The 24,487-nt window shown below is 30.7% G+C and overlaps 9 protein-coding genes across 10 annotated transcripts in view; 4 read left to right on the plus strand and 5 right to left on the minus strand.

Moving 5' to 3' along the window:
• The first annotated feature begins 1,011 nt into the window (after window positions 1-1,011).
• On the plus strand, window positions 1,012-3,307 carry LOC128952555 (negative elongation factor B-like). Its single transcript, XM_054297965.1, has 2 exons — window positions 1,012-1,893; window positions 1,978-3,307. Exons 1-2 carry the CDS (start codon window positions 1,387-1,389, stop codon window positions 3,214-3,216), a joined length of 1,746 nt encoding a protein of 581 aa, XP_054153940.1. The 5' UTR covers window positions 1,012-1,386; the 3' UTR covers window positions 3,217-3,307.
• Window positions 3,308-3,414: 107 nt separating this feature from the next.
• Window positions 3,415-6,990, minus strand: LOC128966426 (collagen alpha-1(IX) chain-like). The gene is made up of 23 exons (XM_054313277.1): window positions 6,975-6,990; window positions 6,869-6,916; window positions 6,621-6,801; window positions 6,430-6,549; window positions 6,082-6,349; window positions 5,945-6,016; window positions 5,789-5,884; window positions 5,686-5,737; window positions 5,559-5,611; window positions 5,379-5,489; window positions 5,202-5,282; window positions 5,049-5,153; window positions 4,941-4,985; window positions 4,770-4,877; window positions 4,628-4,702; window positions 4,386-4,572; window positions 4,266-4,298; window positions 4,144-4,203; window positions 4,050-4,094; window positions 3,968-3,985; window positions 3,785-3,882; window positions 3,612-3,726; window positions 3,415-3,536 (listed from the first exon to the last, which is right to left on the minus strand). The coding sequence occupies exons 1-23, from the start codon at window positions 6,988-6,990 to the stop codon at window positions 3,415-3,417; spliced, it is 2,109 nt and encodes a 702-aa protein (XP_054169252.1).
• An 827-nt stretch (window positions 6,991-7,817) lies between these two features.
• Window positions 7,818-9,622, minus strand: LOC128952563 (meiotic recombination protein DMC1/LIM15 homolog). Its single transcript, XM_054297973.1, has 8 exons — window positions 9,364-9,622; window positions 9,265-9,309; window positions 8,958-9,190; window positions 8,785-8,879; window positions 8,633-8,720; window positions 8,459-8,556; window positions 8,186-8,398; window positions 7,818-8,130 (listed from the first exon to the last, which is right to left on the minus strand). The coding sequence occupies exons 1-8, from the start codon at window positions 9,409-9,411 to the stop codon at window positions 7,928-7,930; spliced, it is 1,023 nt and encodes a 340-aa protein (XP_054153948.1). The 5' UTR covers window positions 9,412-9,622; the 3' UTR covers window positions 7,818-7,927.
• An 84-nt stretch (window positions 9,623-9,706) lies between these two features.
• On the plus strand, window positions 9,707-10,935 carry LOC128952560 (uncharacterized). The gene is made up of 2 exons (XM_054297970.1): window positions 9,707-10,666; window positions 10,732-10,935. The coding sequence occupies exons 1-2, from the start codon at window positions 9,774-9,776 to the stop codon at window positions 10,925-10,927; spliced, it is 1,089 nt and encodes a 362-aa protein (XP_054153945.1). The 5' UTR covers window positions 9,707-9,773; the 3' UTR covers window positions 10,928-10,935.
• Window positions 10,936-11,137: 202 nt separating this feature from the next.
• On the minus strand, window positions 11,138-12,519 carry LOC128966428 (glutathione S-transferase LANCL1-like). The gene is made up of 2 exons (XM_054313278.1): window positions 11,483-12,519; window positions 11,138-11,391 (listed from the first exon to the last, which is right to left on the minus strand). Exons 1-2 carry the CDS (start codon window positions 12,456-12,458, stop codon window positions 11,138-11,140), a joined length of 1,230 nt encoding a protein of 409 aa, XP_054169253.1. The 5' UTR covers window positions 12,459-12,519.
• Window positions 12,520-12,851: 332 nt separating this feature from the next.
• Window positions 12,852-13,572, plus strand: LOC128966429 (U7 snRNA-associated Sm-like protein LSm11). Its single transcript, XM_054313279.1, has one exon. The coding sequence runs from the start codon at window positions 12,952-12,954 to the stop codon at window positions 13,570-13,572; it is 621 nt and encodes a 206-aa protein (XP_054169254.1). The 5' UTR covers window positions 12,852-12,951.
• Window positions 13,573-13,651: 79 nt separating this feature from the next.
• Window positions 13,652-17,408, minus strand: LOC128952550 (kinesin-like protein KIF11). The gene is made up of 3 exons (XM_054297959.1): window positions 15,556-17,408; window positions 14,996-15,488; window positions 13,652-14,923 (listed from the first exon to the last, which is right to left on the minus strand). The coding sequence occupies exons 1-3, from the start codon at window positions 17,194-17,196 to the stop codon at window positions 13,803-13,805; spliced, it is 3,255 nt and encodes a 1,084-aa protein (XP_054153934.1). The 5' UTR covers window positions 17,197-17,408; the 3' UTR covers window positions 13,652-13,802.
• Window positions 17,409-18,981: 1,573 nt separating this feature from the next.
• LOC128952559 (ubiquitin carboxyl-terminal hydrolase 30 homolog) lies at window positions 18,982-20,943 on the plus strand. Its single transcript, XM_054297969.1, has 5 exons — window positions 18,982-19,102; window positions 19,171-19,338; window positions 19,710-19,819; window positions 19,943-20,041; window positions 20,095-20,943. Exons 1-5 carry the CDS (start codon window positions 19,039-19,041, stop codon window positions 20,941-20,943), a joined length of 1,290 nt encoding a protein of 429 aa, XP_054153944.1. The 5' UTR covers window positions 18,982-19,038.
• Window positions 20,944-22,134: 1,191 nt separating this feature from the next.
• LOC128952553 (neuroligin-4, X-linked-like) overlaps window positions 22,135-24,487 on the minus strand; it is a 34,031-nt gene continuing 31,678 nt past the window's right edge. For both annotated transcript variants that reach the window (XM_054297961.1, XM_054297962.1), the window contains 5 exons: window positions 24,030-24,397; window positions 23,837-23,931; window positions 23,656-23,774; window positions 23,055-23,489; window positions 22,135-22,721 (listed from right to left, as the gene is read on the minus strand). In XM_054297961.1, the coding sequence (XP_054153936.1) occupies window positions 22,305-22,721; window positions 23,055-23,489; window positions 23,656-23,774; window positions 23,837-23,931; window positions 24,030-24,397 (1,434 nt within the window). In that variant the 3' untranslated portion in view covers window positions 22,135-22,304. The remainder of the gene's footprint in view (window positions 22,722-23,054; window positions 23,490-23,655; window positions 23,775-23,836; window positions 23,932-24,029; window positions 24,398-24,487) is intronic.

A 24,487-nucleotide genomic window follows, 5' to 3' on the forward strand; every position in this document is an offset into this window, starting at 1 on the left:
CTAATTGAAATATATTATAAACTAAAAATATTTGATTAGCAAAATAATATCAATATTAATAATTTGCTATATAATTATTAAATATCATTAATCATTAATAAATAAATATAAAAAATTAATTAAATATAATTATAACAATTAATAATAAAATAAATAAATAATCAAATATAATGATTTTTTAGGTAATGAAAATTACAATTTAAAAAATTAGTAGTAAATTATTATTTTTATTGATTCATTATTTATAAAATATAATTAAATACATAAATGAATCTTATATTTGTTATTATAGTATATCACAGAATATTGTTTATAACATTACATTTTTTGTTAAACAACTTAGTAATAACTAAACAATAAATAATTTTAAATCTAAAAATCGACTGAATTTTCATTAATACATTTATAATATATTTTGCGGTTAAATATTAAACCAAAATTTTAAACAAACAAATAATATATTTAAATAATATATAATATATAACACAAATTAATTAAATTCCAATTTTATAATCTAATCAATGGATTGATTGCATAGAAATAATAAAATAACATATTTATCAACAAAATAGATATCAAATTGTTTTTAAAAATATATATAAATAGTTATAAATGAAAATCAATTAATAATAATATATTGGGATAAATATGAAGACAATTGATTGACAGTTATATCAGTTATATTGATATCATATATATATATAATTATTATTACTATAAACAAAAAATTGTGACAATTGTTGTGTCAAATCGTTAGTTGCATTTGTTGTCACAATTGTTGTCACAATTATTGACAATCAAAGAGAAGATACAGTTTCCTAAACCACTGAAACACAACAAGAAGACAGCGATTGCAAAGACTAGGGAACAGATAGTACACGGCTTTCGCTCCAAGACATAGCCCACCAAATATAAGATAACAAACATTACGTGATTCTCCACAAGAGTCGCATTCATCGGCTTCGGGATCAACAACACCGGAATCAACCACTGAAGACAATACATCATTAATTGATCTTAAAATAACAACACGTTTACCACTGATATGTTCACAGATGTTGTCAATACATCCAATTGGTTCACATGAGACACACTATTATAAAGTGATAATCACTTGAAATATCATATAATATCAATATAATGGTAATTCAAACGATCACTTAATCAATGGTAAACAAAACGATGTCATCGTTTGCAACAATAGTCGCATAAGAGATGGCATTACTATTGAAGTCTTACTTTACTTTACATCTGCACTGCTTTTGAACGACTCTTTGATTTTTGATTTGTTTCAATTCAATCATTTGTTTATTGTTTACATCTTATTGTCACCGAATCTGATTCATTCATATTGACAACACATTAGACAACACATAACAACAAGACATGTATGGCTTAGAAGAGGCAGGAATTCCTGGCAAAGAATATCTTCGCGATTCACTGACTAACTGTGCGGATCCGTTGAAAGCTATTGAAGACTTCCAGACAGATAATGGTATTCTTTTGCCATCACTTCGACCAATGCTTCCTTTATTGGACTTACATGGAGTCAAACGACAAGAGTTTCATTTTTCTGTTCTCGAAGAACTCCGGGAAAAGTTAATCGTTCGCATTGAAGATATGAATAAATTGGAGACCAAAGAGCGCGACAATAAACTTAAAGATCTGTTAACTAAAAGCTTTCCATTGATTAGAGTACCGGCACTGCAACCGGTGGTTATGGCTATACTTAAGAACTTAGATGTCGTAGAAGATAAATATCTCAACGATTTGGTGGCAGATAAGAGTCTGTATGAGAAGTGCGATATCTCAGTAAAGCGTCAGATATGGCAACAACATCCGACACTCTTCGGTGATGAAGTGTCACCAATACTCAGTCAATATATCAAAGAAGTAATTAATTATTTTATGATTAAACTATTATTTTATTCAATAGTTATATTAAAATTATTTCTACTTTTATATCAACTTTTGCAGAAAGAAATGCTTTTTTTCAACTTTAAAGACGCGACGAAATCGTTTTACTCATTGAGTCCACGAGTTCGCCGTCAGAATCCAATTATTCAAACTTTAGTTAAAATGGTCGGTAAGAATGTTCTTCTTTACGATACAATACTTCAGTTTTTGCGAACACTATTCTTGCGGACGAAGAATGTTCACTATTGTACACTTCGAGTGTCACTATTGATGGCACTGCATGACTGTGAAGTTCAAGATATCACTGGTATGGATCCGTGTCATAAGTTTGGCTGGTGTTTGGATGCATGTATTCGGGAACAGAACGTCGATCCCAAGCGATCCCGAGAATTACAGGGTTTTCTTGAAGGTGTGCGTCGAGGACAGGAACATGTGTTGGGAGATATTTCAATGACTTTATGCGATCCGTATGCCATAAATTTTTTGGCACTTTCATGCATGAAGATTATCAATCATCACATCCAAAGCGAGACATTGGCCAGAGATAACAATATTCTGATGCTTTTGCTTCGTATGCTTAACTTAGGTCTTCATAGTTGGGATGTACTCAACTCACAAGTCTTCAGAGAGCCCCGTCTCGATCCCGATCTCATCACTAAATTTGTTCCAATTCTTATGTCATTTATAGTCGACGATCAGGTGAGAAGTGTTAACTCAAAGCTTCCACCCGATGACAGAGAGTCAGCACTGGCTATCATTGAACATTCAGGTCCTCCACCAGACTCTTACCAACAATTTATTACCGAAGATCGGTTGGCATCGATTTTGGCCATTTATTACACATTACAAGTAACTAAACAAAAGGATAAACAGGCGGTAATGCGAGTGTTGGGCACATTGTCGGCATCTCATGATAACCGAGCACTTAGTGACCAATATTTACATATTTTGGTCAATAATTTAATTACTATGAGTGAAGACTTTGCGAGTGAAGAGTTTTGTTCAGTAGTTTTCGATGAAATATATCTGCCATCACTAACATATGGCAATGTTGTACATCATATGATGAAACTTTTGTATCACATTCATCAACATTTACCACAACAACGACTCGACAATACCATTAAAATTTTAGAGTCGTTTTCATATATGAATGAAAATAGTAAAACACTTTTTCAAGAATTGCAAACAAAAGTTAAAGAATTTGTGGCAAAAGTCGAATCACAACCACAACAATCACAACAAACCAACGATGACTTCGCCTCATCTGTTCTCACACCTGCAGCACATCGAGACTGATATACTATTAAAAAATTTATTAGTGTTTGCGATAAACAAATTTATACCAAAATTATATAATAGTTGTAATATTTTATTTATTTATTAAAAAAGTGGCAATAAATAGATTAATGAAACAATTTTCATTGTATATTATTATTAAATAAATTAAGTAAATATTTTTAAAAATATTTTAAGAGATAGTTAATTGTGAGTCAATCAATGAGGCGGTCCCTTATCGAGACCCTGTTGTTGTGATTGCACAATGATTTGTAAGGCATGAGCCAAATCCTGTCCTCCATAATTACATTGTTCACAATAACCGGGTGCTCCTACCGGACCTTAAAATACAGTAATTTTTTGTCATTTAATTTTTAATTTAACATAATTTTATTGAAACATTTAACAAAAAATACCTTGTGATCCGGGTATTCCCTGAGCACCCTTTCTACCTGAATGTCCCCTTTCACCCGGTGGTCCGGGTAGTCCAATTCCCTGTGGTCCTGGCGGTCCTTTCGGTCCAGAAGATCCCTTTAATGGTTTTACAACTTAAATTAAAAATTTTCAAAATCTAATATACGGTACTTACCATCTGTCCGACATCTCCTTCATCTCCTTTCTCCCCTTTAATACCCTGATCTCCTTTATCTCCTTTGCTTCCCTGAGCTCCGGGAGAACCAGGAAGACCTTCAAGTTTGTTAAACCAAAATATTCAAATGATATTTTTATCTATATTTATATTTTTGAAAATTTCTTTAAAATAATTGTATACCCGGTAATCCAGTTTCTCCTGTAATTTAAGTTTAGTTAAATTTAAATTTATATTTAAATGTCAAATAATATTCACTATAAACCTCTTTCTCCTTGTGGTCCTAATAATCCCGGTGCTCCAGAAGGTCCTATAAAATTAATATTTAAAAATTAATTAATTTAATTTAATGCACTAACCTGATGGTCCAGGTGGTCCAATTTTAGATTTTCCATTTTTGCCAGGTATGCCGGGTGGTCCTAATTTATAATAATTTATTTAAAAATTATCAAAACTAATAAATACAAGTAATAATGAATACCTTGAAATCTTGATTGAAGTTCATTCATATTTTCTGAAATTTAAATAATTCAATTGATTTAAATTTTATTAAAAAAAATAATAATAAATAATATTTCTATAATACCTCTTAAAACAATAATTATAATCTCTTTTACTTCATCTTCACTGTAAGTTTTTCCTGGAATTCCTGGAACCCCGTGAGCACCTGTTTGTCCTCTCGGTCCTGTCTGACCTGACAACCCTGGAGTTCCACGTTGACCTGGTAGACCTGGGCTACCTGGTTCACCAGGACTACCTTTTTCTCCTGGTGGTCCGGGAGGACCAGACTATTTGAATATGAATTAATTTATTGTTAAATAGAAAATTATTTACAATTCCAACCTCTCCCTGAACACCTGGTAATCCCATTTCTCCAGAATTGCTCGTTTCGTATATAACTTCACATTTATTTTCACACTGTTTTAAAAAATTTATAAATTAAAAATAATATTTAATAAACTATATGTAGAATTTTGTTATATACTCCTTGACCGGTTAGACCCGGTAATCCCATCGGACCTATTGGTCCGGGAAGACCTATTATGCCTGGAGGACCTGGTGGTCCTTGCAATCCAGTTAAGCCGTGTGCTCCCTATAAATCAAATTTAATCCAATTGTTTTAAACTATTTGTATATTTTTAATCTCAAAATAAACCTGTTGTCCAGTAAGTCCCGGTTCACCTTTAGTTCCATCAGTTCCCTAAACAATATAAAACTAAAATATTTCAAATAATTAAAATATAAATATCTTTAAAAATCAAACCGTATCTCCTTTTTCTCCCTTTTCTCCATTTAAACCATTAAATCCCTGTTCTCCTGGTTCACCCATCTCTCCTTTAGGACCCGGTTCTCCAATTATAGCAGATCCCTGTATTTAAAATTTAATATTTATATATTTAATATATAACTGTAATACTTGTGGCCCAATAGGTCCCGGTTCTCCTGGCAGTCCATCTTTTCCATCAATACCATCGATACCTGGCTCACCTGGTTCTCCCTTATCGTAGAACATAATAATATAATAATTAAAATTAAATTCTAATATATATCGTACTGTAAATTAATAAAATAAAAATAATTTAATCAAATATACCGGTGAACCACTTTCTCCAGGTATACCAATGCCGACTCCATCTTTTCCTGGTATTCCCGGTGAACCCGGAGATCCATCTAAACCTGGTAATCCTTGAATACCTATATCACCCTTAAGTTTTATAAAATCATTTAATTACAATTACAATTAAAAACAATGAAATAATAATTTATAATATACTTTATCCCCTTTATCTCCTGTCAAACCAATGTCACCTTTTTCTCCTTTAACACCTATTTAGAAATAAAAATATAAAAATAGTTTATTATAATATACTAAATAAATAATATTAATAATTATAATAAACCTTGTTGTCCTGGTTCACCAATAATACTTGGTCCAACTGGACCCGGTGCTCCCTATTTATATAAATAATTTAAATTTTAGTATAGTTTAGATAATAATCAAACCTGTGGTCCGGGCGGACAAATGGGACATTCACTGATTGGTTGTGTTGGAGATGGTGTTGGAAGAAAAGGAGGTTTTGGTACAATTGTTTTTTTAGTCTAAAAATTGAATAACAGTTTTAACAAAAATGAAAATCTTATTCAAATATTAAAAAATACCACAATTTCAGCGCACGTTTCCCTTTCAGGTCGCGTTGGATCACAACTCATAACAAGATATTGGAGATCAATCTATTGATTAATATAACAACTGATTAGTTATTAAATGTTTTTAATATAATTAGTGATAACATTACAGGAACAGTCATCAAATCGTCTTCATATTTGGCTAACCAAATGTCACCATTTAAACTGATAGGACTTCTGATATCAATAGGAAGTGATGACTTGTACTGACAATTATGAAAGAGTGAGACTTTGTCGGCGACAACACTGAAGTGGATTTTGTTCCACTCATTCTCAATACAATTAATGTCTGAAAATTTTAAAGTTTGAATCCGATTGTTATAATCCAATGTATATAAGTCTATGCGCTGTTTCTTTGGTAAATAAGTTATGCCAAATCTATTTCAAAATTAATTATTAAACAATTATAATTATAATATTAATTTCTTTAATTAATTCATAATCAAAAACGACATAACTGTGCGGCTCCTGACTCGTCACTAATCCTAACTATAGTCCACGTCTCCTCTTTTGATGGCCTCTTACGGAAAGAACATACAAAAGAAAACTGTTGGGGAAGTCCTTCTGGAAATATTTGGCTAATTTTATAGATATATTAAGTTTTAAATTTCAATTTTAAAATATTTATTTATTTTAAATTAATAAATACCCGGTTGGAAGTGTTAGATCTGCTTTCTTAGACAAACGATAAGCCGTTTGAATTTTATTAGATCCGCGAACTCTCTTTACTCCCGGAAACTCCATAGTCATGTCATCCAATTGGAACCGATGTATCAAATCAAATGTCGGTAAATCATCTTTTCCTTCAATTATCACCGGACATCCTCCTTCTGGACCATACATTAACAAAGAACTCAATTTATTTAAAATAAAGTTGTTATCAATTAAATAAAATACCCATTTCTGGTAAATCTATTTGTGGTTCTCGTGGATCAAGTTCTTCGACTAAATTAGGAAATAAAAATTAATAATTAATAAATTGTTAATAATTGTCTATAAATACAAACAATGAGCTCCATAGATATGTTTATAATTATTTAAAAATAAATTTAACACCAAATATATAATAAAATTATATAATTTGTGAAAAAATTGCATATTTATAAAACTTTTATAACTTATTGAAACTAAAAGAACATAGTTTTGACTAATATTTAATATAATGTCTTCAAATATGTTGTGTTGGAGAAAATAAAATTTTGATTTTTGACTCTTAAATGCATTTTATGTTCAAATATATATATAAATGATTGAATATTTGTAAATTATTCATATTTTCATTGATTCATAAATTTGAAGACAAACTTATCAATGAATTATAATTATGAATTTCATTGAAGTTTTTCCACATATGATTGCAATTTATTTTGACATTTATTTTGCCAAATGTTTAAAAGTGTTGACAGAAAGTTATGTCATATTTGCTTTTAGACTCATATGTTAGACATTTTCGTCTATTAATTCTACAAATTTAAAAAAATAATTTTATTGCCTTACAGTTAAAGTTAACACAACTTACTATTTAAAGAGTTAAATGACTCGTAAGTCAAACAGATTTATTAATACAATATTTTCAAATTCATTAAAAAATTAAATCAAATTATAAGATATTCTTTATTTTTGATTAGAGATAAAGTTATTTTATTATTTTATTAAATTATTATCAAATTATAGTTTTATAATACAAATTCAATTATATTATATATAAGTAATCATAATATATCAAACATTTATTTTAATTGGGGGTAAATAATATGTTAGCTATATTTAAGAGACAAATGTTTACAAATAACATTTAGAAAATGATTGATAACAAATCAAAATATTTATTATTAAACAAAACTGCTGTATGTCTTATATTATGAAAACAAAATAATAATTTAAAAAAAAAAACAATAACCCAAACATGTAAATGAAAATAAATGTATTAATGTATTGAAAATATTAATTAATTAATTAGCTATCCTTTGAATCTGCAATTCCTCCTTCAGTTATGGCAAAAGTGGCTTCACTTTCGGCTAAGTCTGGACTGTCGTATATCTTAGCGACGCGACTCTCGGCACGACCTTTACGTAGAGCTATGCGTACAGTGGAAGCGTGCGCCAGAATATGTCCTCCGATCGGCTTTTTGGGATCGGCTTGAAATGACATTGTAGCACCTTTTTAATGTAAATTATTATTAGTTTATTAATTAAATCATATATAATGTCAAACCCGGATCAGCTGTCATTTGATTAGTGATAAAGACGGCCACATTATATTCTTCACTGATTTTCTGCAACTTTGATAACATTTGTGCCAATTTTTGTTGTCTCTCCGATAGCTCTCCTCTACCCGAATAGTCGACTCTAAACAATGCCATAATTGAGTCAATGACTAACAGTTTGAATTGACCGCTTTCTTCGTGAAATTTGGCGGCCACTGCGTCTGTATAATGTTATGTGACTTTTATACCAATTCATATAATAATAGGTTACAAATCTATACCTAATATTTCAAATTGATGTTCACTAGTAGTGGCCCTCACGTACAGCACATTCTCCAGTGCCGAGTCTTCATCCAAATCAAAGCGCGACGCTATTTGTCTTTAAATGACAATTAGTTTGTATTAATAAAATCACAAAAACAATAAATAAACTAAAAAAATATGGTTTTAATAACTTAAGTCTTTCGGGACGAAAGGTGTGTTCGGTGTCGATAAACATTGCTTTTCCACCCGAAAAGTTATCACCCGGTAGTTGACACGTGACTATAAATAATAATAAACCAGATATTAGTGATAGTTGTGTTAAATATAATTTCCTATCACTCACTGCAAAGTGTATGTGAAATCTGTGTCTTTCCACACCTGAATTCACCGAACGCTTCAGTGATGGCCTGACTTTCAATACCTCCGCCCAAGAGTTTACTGTTTAGTTGAATGTATAGAAGTTTCAAAAAATACAAAAATAAATAATAAAAAAATAATATAAAATTAAAAACTGACTCAAACTCTTGAGATCCGGTCTGCAGTTTAAAGATATGTTTGCGTTTAACTGACACCTGATTGGCCGTTAAGAACAGTGAGTCGGCAAACAATTTGTTGGCCGTCTCTCGTATTTTATCCACTTTTGCTTCACTTAAACCTTTAATTTGAATCAATTTCTTCTTAATTGTCATTTGAAGACCTTTTATCGTACAAATGCCTGAACTCTTCAGTTTCTTAATGTCCGCACTGTTCTGTCAATACATAAACGAAATAATCAATTCTTGTTATACAAAGTGATACTTAAATAAACAATTGTTTGACTAACTATTCCATGATTCTGAAGAATATCGATGTCCTGGAAGAATGATTCCTATATTGGATGACATTATTGTTATTTGTTTTATTAAATCATTCATTCATTTACTTCTTCATCATCTGTATTGTTATCCAACTGTTGTTCGGCTAAAGACATGTTTGTAACACAAGTCGATTGATGTCTTGAGACTTAACTCTTGAGGAATGAGTGATATATTAATGAAAACTATCATAAAATTGATGACAATATCAATGACTCTATTGATGTGAATATAGAATTCAATGAAAACTTAATTAAATCATTCAATCATTCAATCAATGGTTCGAATGATTCGAATAAAAAGTCAGTCAAAAGTACCTCCAATGCAGTGATTGGTTGTATTGTATGACTCATGCGTACAATCAGTGCATTGCATACACTGTTATAATACGTATTAATAATAAACATATGTTTTGCTCTTTAATAGTATTCAGTGTTTTGTTGACATTGTTTTCAACACAAAGTATATCAACCATTAAATGATGTCTTTAGTCAACGATTGTCCCAATTGTCACAAATTGGATGAAATCTTGAAAGAAAAGACAAATAAAATGACGTTAATTGAGGTCAGACTAAGAGATTTAGTCAAAGCTTACAAAAGAGTTTGTGTGGAAAAAGAAAATCTTCAGATGTTGTCCATCAGTTCTACCGCTGTCTTACCACTGAATGATTCACACGAACAACAAAAAAGATTGTCATCACTTGAGGACAAAATCACCGAAATGTCACAAATTTGTGGCAAATATGAGTCGCAAAGTTTGGTCGATAAACAACTTATCCAAGAGTTGACCCAAAAATGTGAATATTTGACAAATGAATTAAAATCAAAGATGTCTTCAGTTGAGACAAACTCTTCAAAAGATTGCTTCCAAATGGAGAAAACATTCAGACATAGAGGCATTCAAACTGAAGAATTAATTGAATCGATTGATGAGAATACAAGTCATGCATCCAATGATTTGCCAAATAATATGAAAGATTGTGAAACACAAACAAGTTTTGGTCACGAAATTGATATGTTTGGTACAAATCGTAAGAAAAGTGAATTAGCAGTGGTTTTACCAACAGTTATGGAAACAGAACAACAAAATAATAGTAATTTAGATGAAGACCTGTTGTCTAACACAAGTAGACATTCCTATAATAGTTACGTTTCCAATGAGGATACATATCCCGTGTTTGAGTCCAATAGCAGAGATATACCACCAAATAGTGAGCCCTTTTCAATAGGAAACTCAAGTGGTGTGTCTTTATTTTATGCCAATGAATTGGCCCGAAAAGAGATCGATTTAGCCGAACATAGAATCCAGTCCCGAGAATATGAGTGCGCTCTGCGGGAACTTCAATGGAAATACAATACCGATAAATACAGGTATTATATGAATGTAATGTATTGTTAATAAACAAATATTTTATAATTATTTAATATTTATTTAGATATGAGTCTCGTATTAAAGACTTGGAGCGAAACTTTTCGCAAATATCGTCAAATCAACCGTTAAATCAATTAAATATAACTTATATTCGCAATGTTTTGTTGAAACTATTGAATACTAAAGACAAACAACAAAAACAATTTATGATTAATGCTATTTTGACGGCTTTGGATCAAAAGGATCGCAAACCTAAATAGTTTTTTGATAACCGAAATAAAATTAATTAGGAATACATATTACAAATAGTTTTTTAATAATATTTATTTACTGAAGTTTATAAAATAGTATTTAATTACTTTTATATTTTTATATACACTTATATAATGTTCAAAAATCAAATAAAATGCACAAAATTATGTGAAAATTAAATAAATTAGAGTTACAATTATTGATGTATTTTTATAGATTTAAATACTCAATTGATAGGCAGGAAATAGACTCTCTTCAGGTTTCAATAAATCTGACAAATAATATATAGTTCCGGCCATTCCCTCAAACAAAGAAAATGGTCGGTCAGGTGTACGACATCCATGTTCTCCATACCGACCACACCAGAGCCCAAACTTAACAGCTCTGTAGTAATACTTGACATCATTAGTCAGTTGATATAATCTAAGAAATGCATATCCATTTCCAGCCACTCCGTGACATAAGCCATAACCTGATTGTATAAAACAATTATTATTACTATTATATTCTTAACTGACTCTTAACTCAGATTCAATCACTCATTCAATTCAATTATGTCTTACCTTTAGTTAAGAGTCCTCTCTTCCAAATACATTCACAACAATCTTTGGCTGCCATTAGGTATTTGTCTTCATTGAACACCCGATAAGCCAATGCAAACAAATGTACGGCACCGGGACTTCCGTGACACCAATGAACTAAGACATCTGACATATCATCCAAAGCCGACGGATAGTTACCAGAAGGGAGTCGAAGTGTAAGAATAAAATCAATGGTTTTCTTAATGTGATTTAACTCGTTATCTGTGAGATAACTCTTAGCTTCCAATAAGACGGCCATAATTCCCATCACTCCATGAGCTGCTCCAAGATATGGAGTGTTATACCAATAATACATAAGCGGACATTTGTCGGCTATTTTATCTTTTTGAGCCGTTTTTTGACCCGATTTAATAATAGCGTCCACAATAAGTCTGATATCATTGTTGTCAATAATTTGTTGAGAGTTACCGATATATTTGCGGACAAAGAGTAATGAATAGAGAAATCCAGATCTACCGTAAAGTATCTCATCGGGAGTTTGACTGCTACTGTCTGTACAGAATTTAACCATTGATTTCAAAGATGTCAATAACTTGTGACAACCGTTTTGGTCGCCATTTATGTGATGAATAAGCGCTGCAATGGATAAGACACCGGAATTTCCCAAAACAAATGAAATGTCATTCTTCTTGAGACTTAATTTGTTGACAATTAGATCCACTATTTCCAGTGATTTATCCAAATATTTCTTGTAATCGAAAACACGATATAAGTGTAGATATAGTAAAGCAAAACCAGTACTTCCCGTATAAATACTTTCATCTTTTGGATCAATACTTTCACTCAAATTTGACTCCAAATGTGTTAACAATTTGTTAATACTTAACAAAAGATTGTCTTTAGTATTGATATTCAAGAGACCACTGGTTTGTTCAAAGACATCGTTAACAGGACTGTAGTCATCAAACGGATTATCAATATATCTCTTATTCGACATCTTTGGTCACAAAAAGTTTTATTAATAAAATTAAAGTTAATTTTAATTTAAAATTAAATGATTAGACAATAAAAGTCAATCAAAACATGTATAACTAGACTGACTGAAAGTACAGGAAATAATTTTGCATATATTTCATATAAAAAATATATGTTTTGGAAAATATATAGTTTTTAATATTTATTATAATTTGAAAAGTAATTTATTATAAATTTATTTTTAACTTAATTGTATATTTCTGTTATATTATTCATAGTGTAATATGTGGTAAATAATGTATAATTTTATTAAGTTATTTAAAGTACAGGAATTGAAACAAAATTTATCGATCAGTCTATTAATATATATATAATATAAATGAGAATCTATTGAAAAATACGAAACGATTTTTATGAATGAAATTCTCAGCGAAACGTGTTTTGGATTTGAATTTACAAAAGTTTTGTTTGTTTTGATCGCAAAGTTTTGTCGATAAAAGTGTTGCAACTCTTGAATGGCAGACATGAAGAGTGAAGAAAGTGAAACAAACAATCATTTTGTGAAGAGTTCTTCAGTTTTGCAAAATGTTTGTGACTTACAGTCGGAGACTTTTGACCCAAAGATATCATTGATGTCTTGTGACGATCGAGTGATAGTTCCGGTGACCAGTGCTCACACTTTCAATAATATCGATGAATACTTTAACAAGAGTTTTGGCAAATCAAATGCATTAAAGAGTTTATTATCAAAAAGTGACACAAAATGTGAACCAATTATCAAAAGGACGCTTCAAATTGAACCGATTGTCACTAAACACAAACTCCGGGAATTGCCAACAGTTTTGACTAAAATGAAATCATCACTCAATGGACCAAATAGTTTGCTTCTAAAGTGTCTTAACAATCGGATAAAAGTATTAATTAGACGACGAAAAAGTGTTAAACTATTTAATGAAAGATTTGGTTGGATTTGTGGGCTTTTAGTTGCTTTCGATAAACACCACAATCTCTGTCTGACAGACGTCGACGAGAAATACCAGAGATTATCACCAAATAATAAGACAATAGATGTCTGCAATCATTTCAAACAAGTGTTGATTAGAGGAGATAATGTGGTTATCATTTGTTTTAAATAATAAAATTTTATTATAATTGTTATAAAACTGGTTTAAAATATATCTTATGATAAAATTATCATTTGAATGAATAGTAAGAATATATATATATATTGTGCCAAAAAATTTTGTTATACAATACTTAAGTACTATTAATACATCAATTTCTAAGTTGCAATAAAATTAAGACAAACATTAAGATAAAAGTAGTGCTATTATTAAAATACTGTATTTACATTAAAATATTAAAATTAATTGTTTCGATTGACACTCAATGGTTTTGGTGTCGCATTTTTCTTAGAGAAATCATTGTCCAAAATAAAAGTTTGATTCGTATCAGACTTTGCCTTAAGACTTGAATTGGATCTGTTTTTTGATACTTTAGATGATTTCGATTGATTGCTGGTATTTAATGGTTTAACATTTTCATCATTTGAGTCAAAACTCTTTGATGAAGTGTTTGAATTGTTTGCATCGGACACTACTTCCGATTCACTTTCTTCAACAAAAGATGTATTGTCAGCATTGATAAGTCTGAAGCGCTCTAATATTCTCTCGTGTGGTGACGTCTGAGTCAAATCTCTTGGATAAGAGTACTCAGTCTTCTGTGGTGTTGTTCCGGTTGGTACGTCTTTGACTAAGTCATTCTTAAAGAAGGCTTCAAAAGTTCTGTTTCTGTTTTCAATTTCTCTGATTTGCGATTTTTCCATAGTTTGTGACATTCGACACATTTCTGATATCTTATCCGAAACGCATTCCGAGATATTCTTTATGTTGTCTGTAATACTCAATAATCCATTATTTTGTTCGTCCAGTCCTTCGTTTAATTTCTCTGACATAGCTCTAAGTAGCGTCTCTTTAGCCGTCAATTGCTTATCAGTGCTGACAATAGTATCACCAATAAGCTGATCCATAACTGTACCAGTCTTTATGATCTTTTGTTTGTCATTATTTATTAATTCCTGAATCTGATTTGGAATTTCAGTATTTTTGACACTCATTTCACTTGTTTTATCCATTATTTCTTGAGTATTAATAGTATTCAAATTATCGATACTTTCAATATACTTAAGACCAACACTTTCTTCGCAATTAATTTCCGAAACAAAGACATCCACTTTATTATTGATTTCTTGCAAAGAATTCCATTGATTTTTACTCGTTTCTGTCATTTTATTCTTCAAATCAGAGACAGATTCTGTACTTTTAAGGCGAGCGGCAATGCGTTTGATTTGTATTTCTTTCATTGTCTGCATTTGACTGTTAATAAGTTTCTCCATCTCTTCAAAGTCTTTATCGAGTTGTTCGTGTGATTTGATATTCTCATCATTTGAACTCTCCATTTGTGATACAATACTATTCATTTCATTATCTAATTTAAAAAATAAAATAATTATACAATAAATAAATAAACTTTTAATTTAAAAAACATTTGAAGACATACTGAGAGATTCAAAAACACTCTTCAAATCGACTTTCATTCTGTTGAATGAGTCGATTGTAATCTTAGAAATACTCTTCAGATGTGAATTTTGTTTCATCAACACGTCTTCTACTTTTTGTCTCTGATTTGCAAAAATTTCATTAAGTTTGTCGATGTCTTCAGAAATATTGCTCTGGTGTTTCATCACATCTCTTAAAATGGCATCAAATGATTGAATACTTAATTCCTTAAGATTAAAATTGGTATCTTTCAAACCAATCACTTGTTCCAAAGTAATCCTATCTTTTAAGAAAATCGATGACAACCGAGATTTGTGTTCAGTCATTGAGTTGGTCAGTGCTGTAACTTTGCTATGAGTATCGGTCACAATATCTTGAGCCGTATTCGTCTTCTCATTGATTGAAGTCAGCATTTCTTCGAGTGAATCGTTATATGAAGTCGTAGTAATGGATACCAATTCTTCCAATAGATTCATATCATCTAAAAACTTAGCCTAAAGTATAAGTAAAAAATTTATAAAAATTCTGAATAACTACTGTATATCAACAGTCTATACAAACCTGAAATTCATTTGCTTTACTGAAGTTCTTGGTTTCGACTGTCTTCTGTCGGTCCACTTTATTGTGTAGTTTATTGACATCACAAGTGGTTTGTTCGGTGACATCAAGCAATTGTTTTGCTTGAGTTGTAAGCAATTTCTCTGAATTTACGTGCACTTCAACCAAATGTTTTTGTTCGTCTCTATCACGTCGTGTTTGACGCAAATTTCCTTTAGTTTCATTCAATTGTTGAGAAGTTTTCATTAAATTTTTATTTGTAATCTCAAGTTCTTCTACTTTGATATTCAATTCATTTTTAGTGTCACCGAATAATTCCTGAATTTTATTCATTTCTTCTTCGAGAGCATTAATTTGAGAGATCTTCTCTTCAATGTCTTGCTGTTGACATTTGATTTGTTGCTCCATTTGTAGGAAATTTTCTTCGTCAACATAAATACCATTCTTATCCCTCGCGGCCGTCAAATCACGTCTTAATCTCTCAATTTCTGCCGTATATTCTCTGAGAAGTGTCTTTTTGCTCATCTTCTGATTAATTTCAGGTTTATTAGTAATTTTCTTAGCTCTTTGTGCGTACTCTAGTGTTGATAGCGTGTCGTCGGCATCGGCTATGTTTGGACTAATTGTCGCAATAATCGAAGTCTTTGTTCGGCCTCCGAGTGACTCTTGTAAAAGACGTGTCAGTTTTGATTCACGATACGGAATGTGCGGACATCTGTCTACCAAAGAGGTAATAACACGTCCGAGAGTAAGCAAACTCTGATTGATATTACCGGCCTCTCGGGCTCTCTTATCAATAGCACCGGAGCGGCCAATGTTCTCACTTCCGGCCAAATCAACTAAATTCAATTTTCCAATTTTAACCAAATCTTCGCCATCAATGGCACTCTCTTTGATGTGAACCGTCACTGAAAATATAGTATGACTTCTTGAGGAACACGCATTCATAAGAGTAGCGGCTGTTTGGCGTTTAGCCGAACCTTTGCGCAAAATATCGTAAATCTCAGCCTTTGAATGAACTGTTATATCTTCGAGTCCGTCAACAATAATAGAACCCTTTCTGGTTGAGTCTTCATAGATCTTAAGTTTGGTCGTGTCGTCAATAGAACTCAAAAGATCATAAAGTTCTTCATTATAAAGCTCGAGGAATGACACTCTAACAGTGTATTCACACTTTTCGTCAGCCAATGTCTCGAAGAGTTGGTGTAGTGCTCTGGGAATGATACCGGCGAGTGGGTCGTCAGCCCACGAACACACATTGTCCTCAAGACTGCGCTCACCTTCCATAGTGTATGTCTTACCAGTTCCTGTCTGTCCGTAAGCAAATACAGTACAATTATAACCCATAACCACCTGTTGGATGAGCGGCTCGACCACACACTTATAGATATGCAATTGACTCGTATCGGCATTGAATGCATTGTCAAAAGTAAATGTCTTACTATTGTATCGTTCATTAGAGTTCTTCGATTCATTGATTCTCACTTCTTTGCGATCGGAAATCACTTCAATTACATTCTTCTTTTCGTTGGCCTTCAGTGGTCGACATCTGACAAAAACTTTGATATTTTGCAATACATCCACAACTGACTGTTCCTTTCCGTGAGGAGTCTTCGGACCAGTCATTGTCACGACCGGTGCCATCCTTTTGTAACTTCAAAGTTGATAATTAACCAAAAAAGACGACTATTTAGTCAATCAATGGATCAGTCAATCGGTGGCAAACAATAACTCAACACAACGTATGGCTAAACAGTGAATGACTTTAACGTTCAAAATAACTGACAAATAATACAAACATTTGTTTAAAAGTAACGAATAATTCGTTCAAATTGTTTGACAATCCATACGACTCTCCCATTGGTTAACATTTTACATGTATTTCCATTCGTACATCAATTACAACATTTAAGTCAATACAATACTTGTTAGTTAGATATATATAACAATTTGGTACTTATAGCTATCACAATGTATTATTAAATAACCATAAAATACTCTATTATAAAAAGTACCAATTTATCAAATATCAAGTTCTGTTAAAGTACTGTACATTAATACTGTATAATATACCTATATATTAGTTTAGCAAAGATTATTATAACACATATCGACCATATTTACAGTGTAGAGCAAGAGAAAGGTGGAGCCTATTGTTGTGATTATATTGTATTATTCTAATTACTACTTATAAAACATTTTATATGTATATATTAAACCAAATCTATAATATCATATATGCAGTAAATAAGCAAAAAATATATTTAGATCACTGTTACAATAATAAATGTATTAATAGTACAGTACTGTACACCGATACACACCGTACACTATGCACACAATAGATGTAAAAATAGACTTTTTTATTAACCGATCCGAGATTATCCAAAAGTTTAAAGATTTGGGTGTTCTTTACTTTAAGTACTACATTGTCATTGCTATACATAATCTAAATTAATTTAACTAAAAAATTATATACAAAAAATAGTTATAGAATTAATAACGAGACAACAATGTAGGACTTAAAGTAAAGAACACCCAAATCTTTAAACTTTTAGATAATTTTTAATTTTACCAAAGATTTAAGTAATTGCAGAATATTATGTACTTTCAATTATAATAGTTTTAACTATATGTTATAATAAAATTAATTTTATGACTATTCATATTATAAATTATTTATATAATTATTTTTTAATTAATATAATTTGTTTTTTATATTTTAATGAACATTATATTACGGTATGTTTTATATATAACCTATTGCTGAATTCAAATTTAAAAATAAATAAATATATTTAAAATTAATAATAAATTAGTAATGATTTGAAATAAATAATTATCGGATAATCCGAACCGTTATATTCGATTAGTTTTGATTTCTACTCTACTGTACAGTAATGTACGCTTTAAAGCGTTCAATGAACTCAAACGCATGGATCAAAACATTGCAATCAAATGAATAGAATTGTGAATCAAAATACTATAGAAAAACTAAAAGTGAATTCAATTTATTTATTAAACTAATGAGTGATTGATTTGTTTAGCAATTGTGACACACATTTGACGTCAAAATTATAGAACATTTTGTCAATGGTTTGCATTAATTGATTGAAAATTAATAATCATTTGTATGTTTGTGTCAAACATTACATCAAAACAAATAATAAGACATTTGTTGTAATGATTTTACAATCAATTATTTGTGTTGTTTTATATATCAATCAATTAATGGTTTGATTTTTAGTGATATTATATAATAATTAGTGCATTCAATAAAAGATAGTTTTGTTTGAACACAAATCAAACATTTTTGTTGTCAAACAAAGTATGGTTTACTTAACAATAGTTAATCAAAACTTTTTTGATGTAAAAGTCTATTGTTTTGACAATTAATGTATTAATTATAATATTATCTCATAAACAATGATTGATATTTCAAATAATATACTCTTATTGAGTGGACTATCATTTGGTGTCATATCTATGGTATATGTATTTTATGGACCAAATCAGTCACAAAAAGGTAGATCCAGAGGAAAGAAGAGAAGTATGTATTGATTATTATTACTATAAATTGATTTAAATTAATAATTATATAAATTATTTAATTTTCAGACAATGGTGTTAACGGTCTCTACAATTACGGCAATCAGTGTTTCATTAATGCAATCGTTCAGTCATTATCATCGTCACCATCGATGAAGAGTTGGCTTAATTACACCAATGGTTTACAAACACAAACTAACAATAGTCTCACTCAAAGTCTTCTCAATACAATCAAAGGTTTTTAAACAATTTATTTATAATATATCCATAATTTTATTTAATGACAATTTATAAGATAAAAAGCTAAATATAAAATAAATATAATTCTTGTAATGATTTATTTGAATATTTTATATGATATTGTTTGACATGAAATGATATTTACTTAAATGGCAAACATTTAGACAAAAGCCGATAATGTTTAGCAATTAATTATAATAAGCGAAGAAATGGGTAAAAACCCAAACGACTCGTTAAAAGTAATGAAACAAATGGCAAAAGACTTAGACTTTTAAATGTTTGGTTTAATGTTTGTCCACTTAAAAGATAATTTGAATTATTGTTAAAATGTTAGACTCGTGTTATACAAAATTGTCTGTTAATTTCAGTGCTTAATAATGAATCGGTTTGCGGACAGTCGTCTCAATCGACATACAATGCTATGAGTGTTGTAAATGCATTGAAGGCACACAAGTGGAGCATTCCTAATGAAGAACAGGTAATATAACTATCGATTGGTTATATAAGCACTCATATAGAGTGAACATTTGAGAGCAAATACTGTACTATACAATGATATTGTGCTTATCTAATGGCAATATTGGTGTTTATCGTCAATTAGGATGCCTTCGAGTTGTTTAATATCTTGACTACAACTCTGGAATCCGAGTTGTATTCATCACTTCCCGTATACTCATTACAAGACGCGCTCTTAGCCGAGGTTAGTGTTGTCTGAAAATTGCCATCAAATTTGATGAAAATTTTATATTTTAGGGTCTCCTCAATGATGCCTCACCCGAAACCAGTCCTACAATACACACGCGAGTGTCTCAGTCTAACATTGATGTCAATAAACGTATTGTAAAGGCATTGCCAACTAAAGGCATGTTATGTTCACAACTTTATTGCAGAAAATGTAACCATAAATATCCGCTACATTTGGAGACATTTGATACCATTTCTCTGGTTTTACCAAATAATATGTTCGGAATTCCGATTCAATTACATGAATGTCTTGAAAAGTTTGTCAGTAATGAAATCATACATGAAGTCAGATGTGAGTCTTGTATTAAAGAAAGTCATCGATTGGATCCAAACAGAAAGTCCACATTTGTTAAGAAATTAACATTTGCTAAAATGCCTCAACTCTTGACTTTTCATATTCAACGACTTGTTTGGTTATCTAATGGTCAACCTATGAAACGCAGCGAAAATATTATTTTTCCTGAATATCTTGTAATGGATTCTTATGTTTATAAATCAAAGACATCCAGCATTGAGTTGACTTCATCGACAACATTGGGTCTGATTGGGGGCGCATCGACACCAGTTAAAAGTGGTCTTTCAAATCCTCTCTTTGTTTCTCAACCCATACTTAACGAGTCTGAACGAAGTGGTGGAGACAATACTACTTTAGTTAAATATAAATATAAGTTATCTTCAGTTTTAGTCCATTTAGGCGGCGCCTCATCCGGTCATTTCATTTGCTATCGACGGGGAACTAATTGTGACAATCAATCGAAATGGTATTATCTTTCGGACACTACTGTGTTTGAAGTAAACCTTTCTGAAGTACTCAACAGTTCTGCATATATGCTGTTTTATGAAAGAATTAATTCTTAATGAATATTCTATGTTTTTATACTCAATTAATATGCTTTTTAAACTTTTTTAATCATCTTTACTATATTTGTGATGATTATAAACTTTGTATTTATAATATTTGTTAACCTAATACTCTATTTGTACATTTCATTTTAAATATGCATGAAATTGTTAATTATTTGAAAATAAACTAGTCTTATATAAAATAATATATCATTTAGATTATAATAGAAAAAAAAATATTATCAATTGTTTTTAAAGTTAGTTTACAAATTACATTTAATTAAATTAAATGTAAGATTATTGCATTTAAATAAAGTTTATTTTAATTTTAATAAAACACAAAATTCTTTTATTTGTCAATAAAATTTTGCTGACATTGTTTATAACAACTTTGTGTCGATAAACTCTTTGTATGAATTAGCTGTTCATCATCTGTGATCAATTGAGGCTCATATCTTAAACTAACATTTATTTAATAATTATAAGTAAAGTTAGATGAAGTCAGTTGACCACTACTGATGAAATCGTCTCATCGAAACAATTACAAGTTTGTTGATATAAATATATGAGATCCGGCTATTATACTGTACTGTATATAAAAGCTTTTACTTTATTTATCAGATAAAGTTTAAAGTTAAACAATATTAAAATAATTTAAATGAAAACTTATTTCTATAAAAATAATAATAGTTAACACAACAATGTTGTTTAATGTATTTTTCTACAAATTATGATCTCATTAAAGTTAAATATAATTTAATTATAACTTTATTAATGCTTTTTATTTAATAGAAACTAAATTTTTCTCACTGTAGCACTTCTAGTGTGTATTTATCATTGATATCCCAAACATGTAATAGTGTTGTGAATAACAAAAGTTAGCAAAAAATTACATTTAATTTTAATATAAGTGTAGAGAAAACTGAATTAATTACCAATTTTTAATGTATTCAGTAATTAAATTATCAGATTTGGTGTTTATAATGAAAATTTTATTATCACAGTAATAGTGGTTTTTAATAAATATTTAATAAAATTATTTGCAAACATTCACTCAATTATCTTTTTAATGTATTTTTTAAAAATCTTATAATAGTAACACTAAAATGTAATAATAAATAGAGTTTATATTCAATTTAAATACACGTTATATACAATACAATTATACATAAAATTTGGCCAAAAATCAATCAATTAAAGATGAAAACACTTTTGTGTCCAAATTGTAAAGTAATGTCTTTATATCTGTAATGAATAGTCACACTCTTTTGAAGGGTTGACCAGATGTGAGGCACACAACATATGAGACAAAATGAGACAATCATTTGAATGAATAATTAGATTATTATCACTTAAACTGAAGTTGTCTTGAATTGTCAAACTCTCATCTCATGCGACATTGTATGTCTCGGTTGGTGTCCCAGTGTTGCCGTATTGCTACCCGTATTAATGACATCAATTGTGGCCATTTTGTGGTTCATTCGGGGTAGAGTCCCGACGGAATTATTATGAAACGTAGTGTTGGCCATTGAGACGTGTGTCGATCGGTTTGATGAGGCAATCGGCACATGACATGAAAGTTGTGTCGGTTCTGTTGTCATTAGTATTGAATTGTGTGAATGTTTTTGACTGGAAGAGCCCATTCCGGGCACGTATTCACTTTGTATTGAATTATTGTGCAGATGTACTGTTCCTACTGTTCCCATATTGTTATCCATTGAAGACGAGTGTTGTTTAAGTGGTGAATGAGAGCCCGTATTCTTCAATATATTCATATCATCCATCTTTTGTGCCTTTGAATGGATTACAAAACAAACAAACAGTTCATTAATAAAAAATGAGATAAATATCATTGAAATGGTTTGGAAAGTTACTAATTATATGGTATAAAAATTTATTATACAGTAAATGACTTTTTATTCATAGACCGCATAAACAAACTATTATTACCGGTAAGTGTGTGTATAACGTGAAAGGAATGGTATGTTAAAGTGGTAATACCAATGGTATGTTAAAGTGGTAATACCAATGGTATGTTAAAGTGGTAATACCAATGGTATGTTAAAGTGGTAATACCAATGGTATGTTAAAGTGGTAATACCAATGGTATGTTAAAGTGGTAATACCTGATAATTTTTACGAATCAGTTTGGCTTCCAATCGATTTTTATCCCTCTGATAGAAGACACCGGCGAAGACCAACACATTTAGTATTAATAGAGAACATCCGATGGCTATAGTGACGGATAGGGCTGTAGAGTATGTACTTTGTTGGACTATCATAGATACGGAAGCGTTGCTGGAATTATTGGTGACTACTACTGAATCTAAGGCACTTTGTTGATGATTTTTATCGGCCAATACGGGTCCGGCACTGTTAGGTTTTTGTTGTGAATGAGTCAATTGAATACTACTATTGGATGTCGTGGCAAACGAACCAACAGTTGTCTCGACATTCATATCTACAGTCGAGTGAGTTGTGAAGTAATGACTTAAGAGTGTCGGAGCCGTCAAAGAGTTTGAACGGACGACACCGTCATAACTGAGTGGATCGTCGTGAGACTGAATGCCGTAATTGACAACATATTTATAGAAAAGATAATAAAAATATATAAATTAGTCATAAGATAAAACATTCATTAATATTATTAATATTTCAATCATCTATAATAATATTTATTATTATTATTATTATGAGACAGTAATCTCTTAGGAGATATATTGAGACCTCTAATAAATGGTGCGCTTCGGCATTGGATGGGCCGGGAGTGTGTAGTTGTGGTAACAAATTGAGCCAATACGACAGTTTGTGTGCGTGATAGTGATCCCTTGTCTTGGGCTTCATTGCTATTAATGATAATTCAATATCAATAATATGTTATTAATAGTTATTTCTTAACCATTAATACCGATTGTTAAATATTGCTGTTGTATGTCATCATATGGAGGCCATTGCACTCTACCTTTTGCATTGGCATCAGCGGTGGTCACACCGTTTGGATCTCTGAAAACAAGGAAAGCAATAAAGGGATTGCAAAGACAAACAAATTGAAACGTCAATCATAAGATTAATGACTTATATTTGTCTAATGAAACAAATACCCATTCTTAGCAAAGTTAGTCCAATATGTCATCACATTCTCCGATAGAGAAGCTTCAGCTCTGGAATAGTTATTGGAAAAGAAAGAGAATTGCATTCCTGAGACAAGAGGTGCACCAAACAGATAGGCTAAGTCTTGGCCGTGGATACAACCGGAACGAGAAGTGAAGTCCCCTTCCTCTGTCTGATATCCAAAGTTGTAAAAATAGGTGCTTTTCTTGGTTTTGCTGTGCATTAGACCAGCTCTGATAATTGGTGCTACAATTAAGGCATCACCAAATGAATTGGCAATTGAATCAAAAGTACTGATAGGATGGAGTGCCGGTCGCGTCCAATCAGTATATTCGTTGACAATCGTTAAGAAAATTTCCTATTATTTCAAACAAAAGACATTTCAAATGAATAGTMGGAAGAAATAAAAGGCAAAAGAAAAGAAAAGCAAAGAAAGATTAGAGTCGTG

The sequence above is a fragment of the Oppia nitens genome, unplaced genomic scaffold (genome assembly GCF_028296485.1).
Source record: "Oppia nitens isolate AA-2021 unplaced genomic scaffold, nextdenovo-longstitch-racon4-pilon3 scaffold1_pilon_pilon_pilon, whole genome shotgun sequence".
Classification (NCBI taxonomy): domain Eukaryota; kingdom Metazoa; phylum Arthropoda; class Arachnida; order Sarcoptiformes; family Oppiidae; genus Oppia; species Oppia nitens.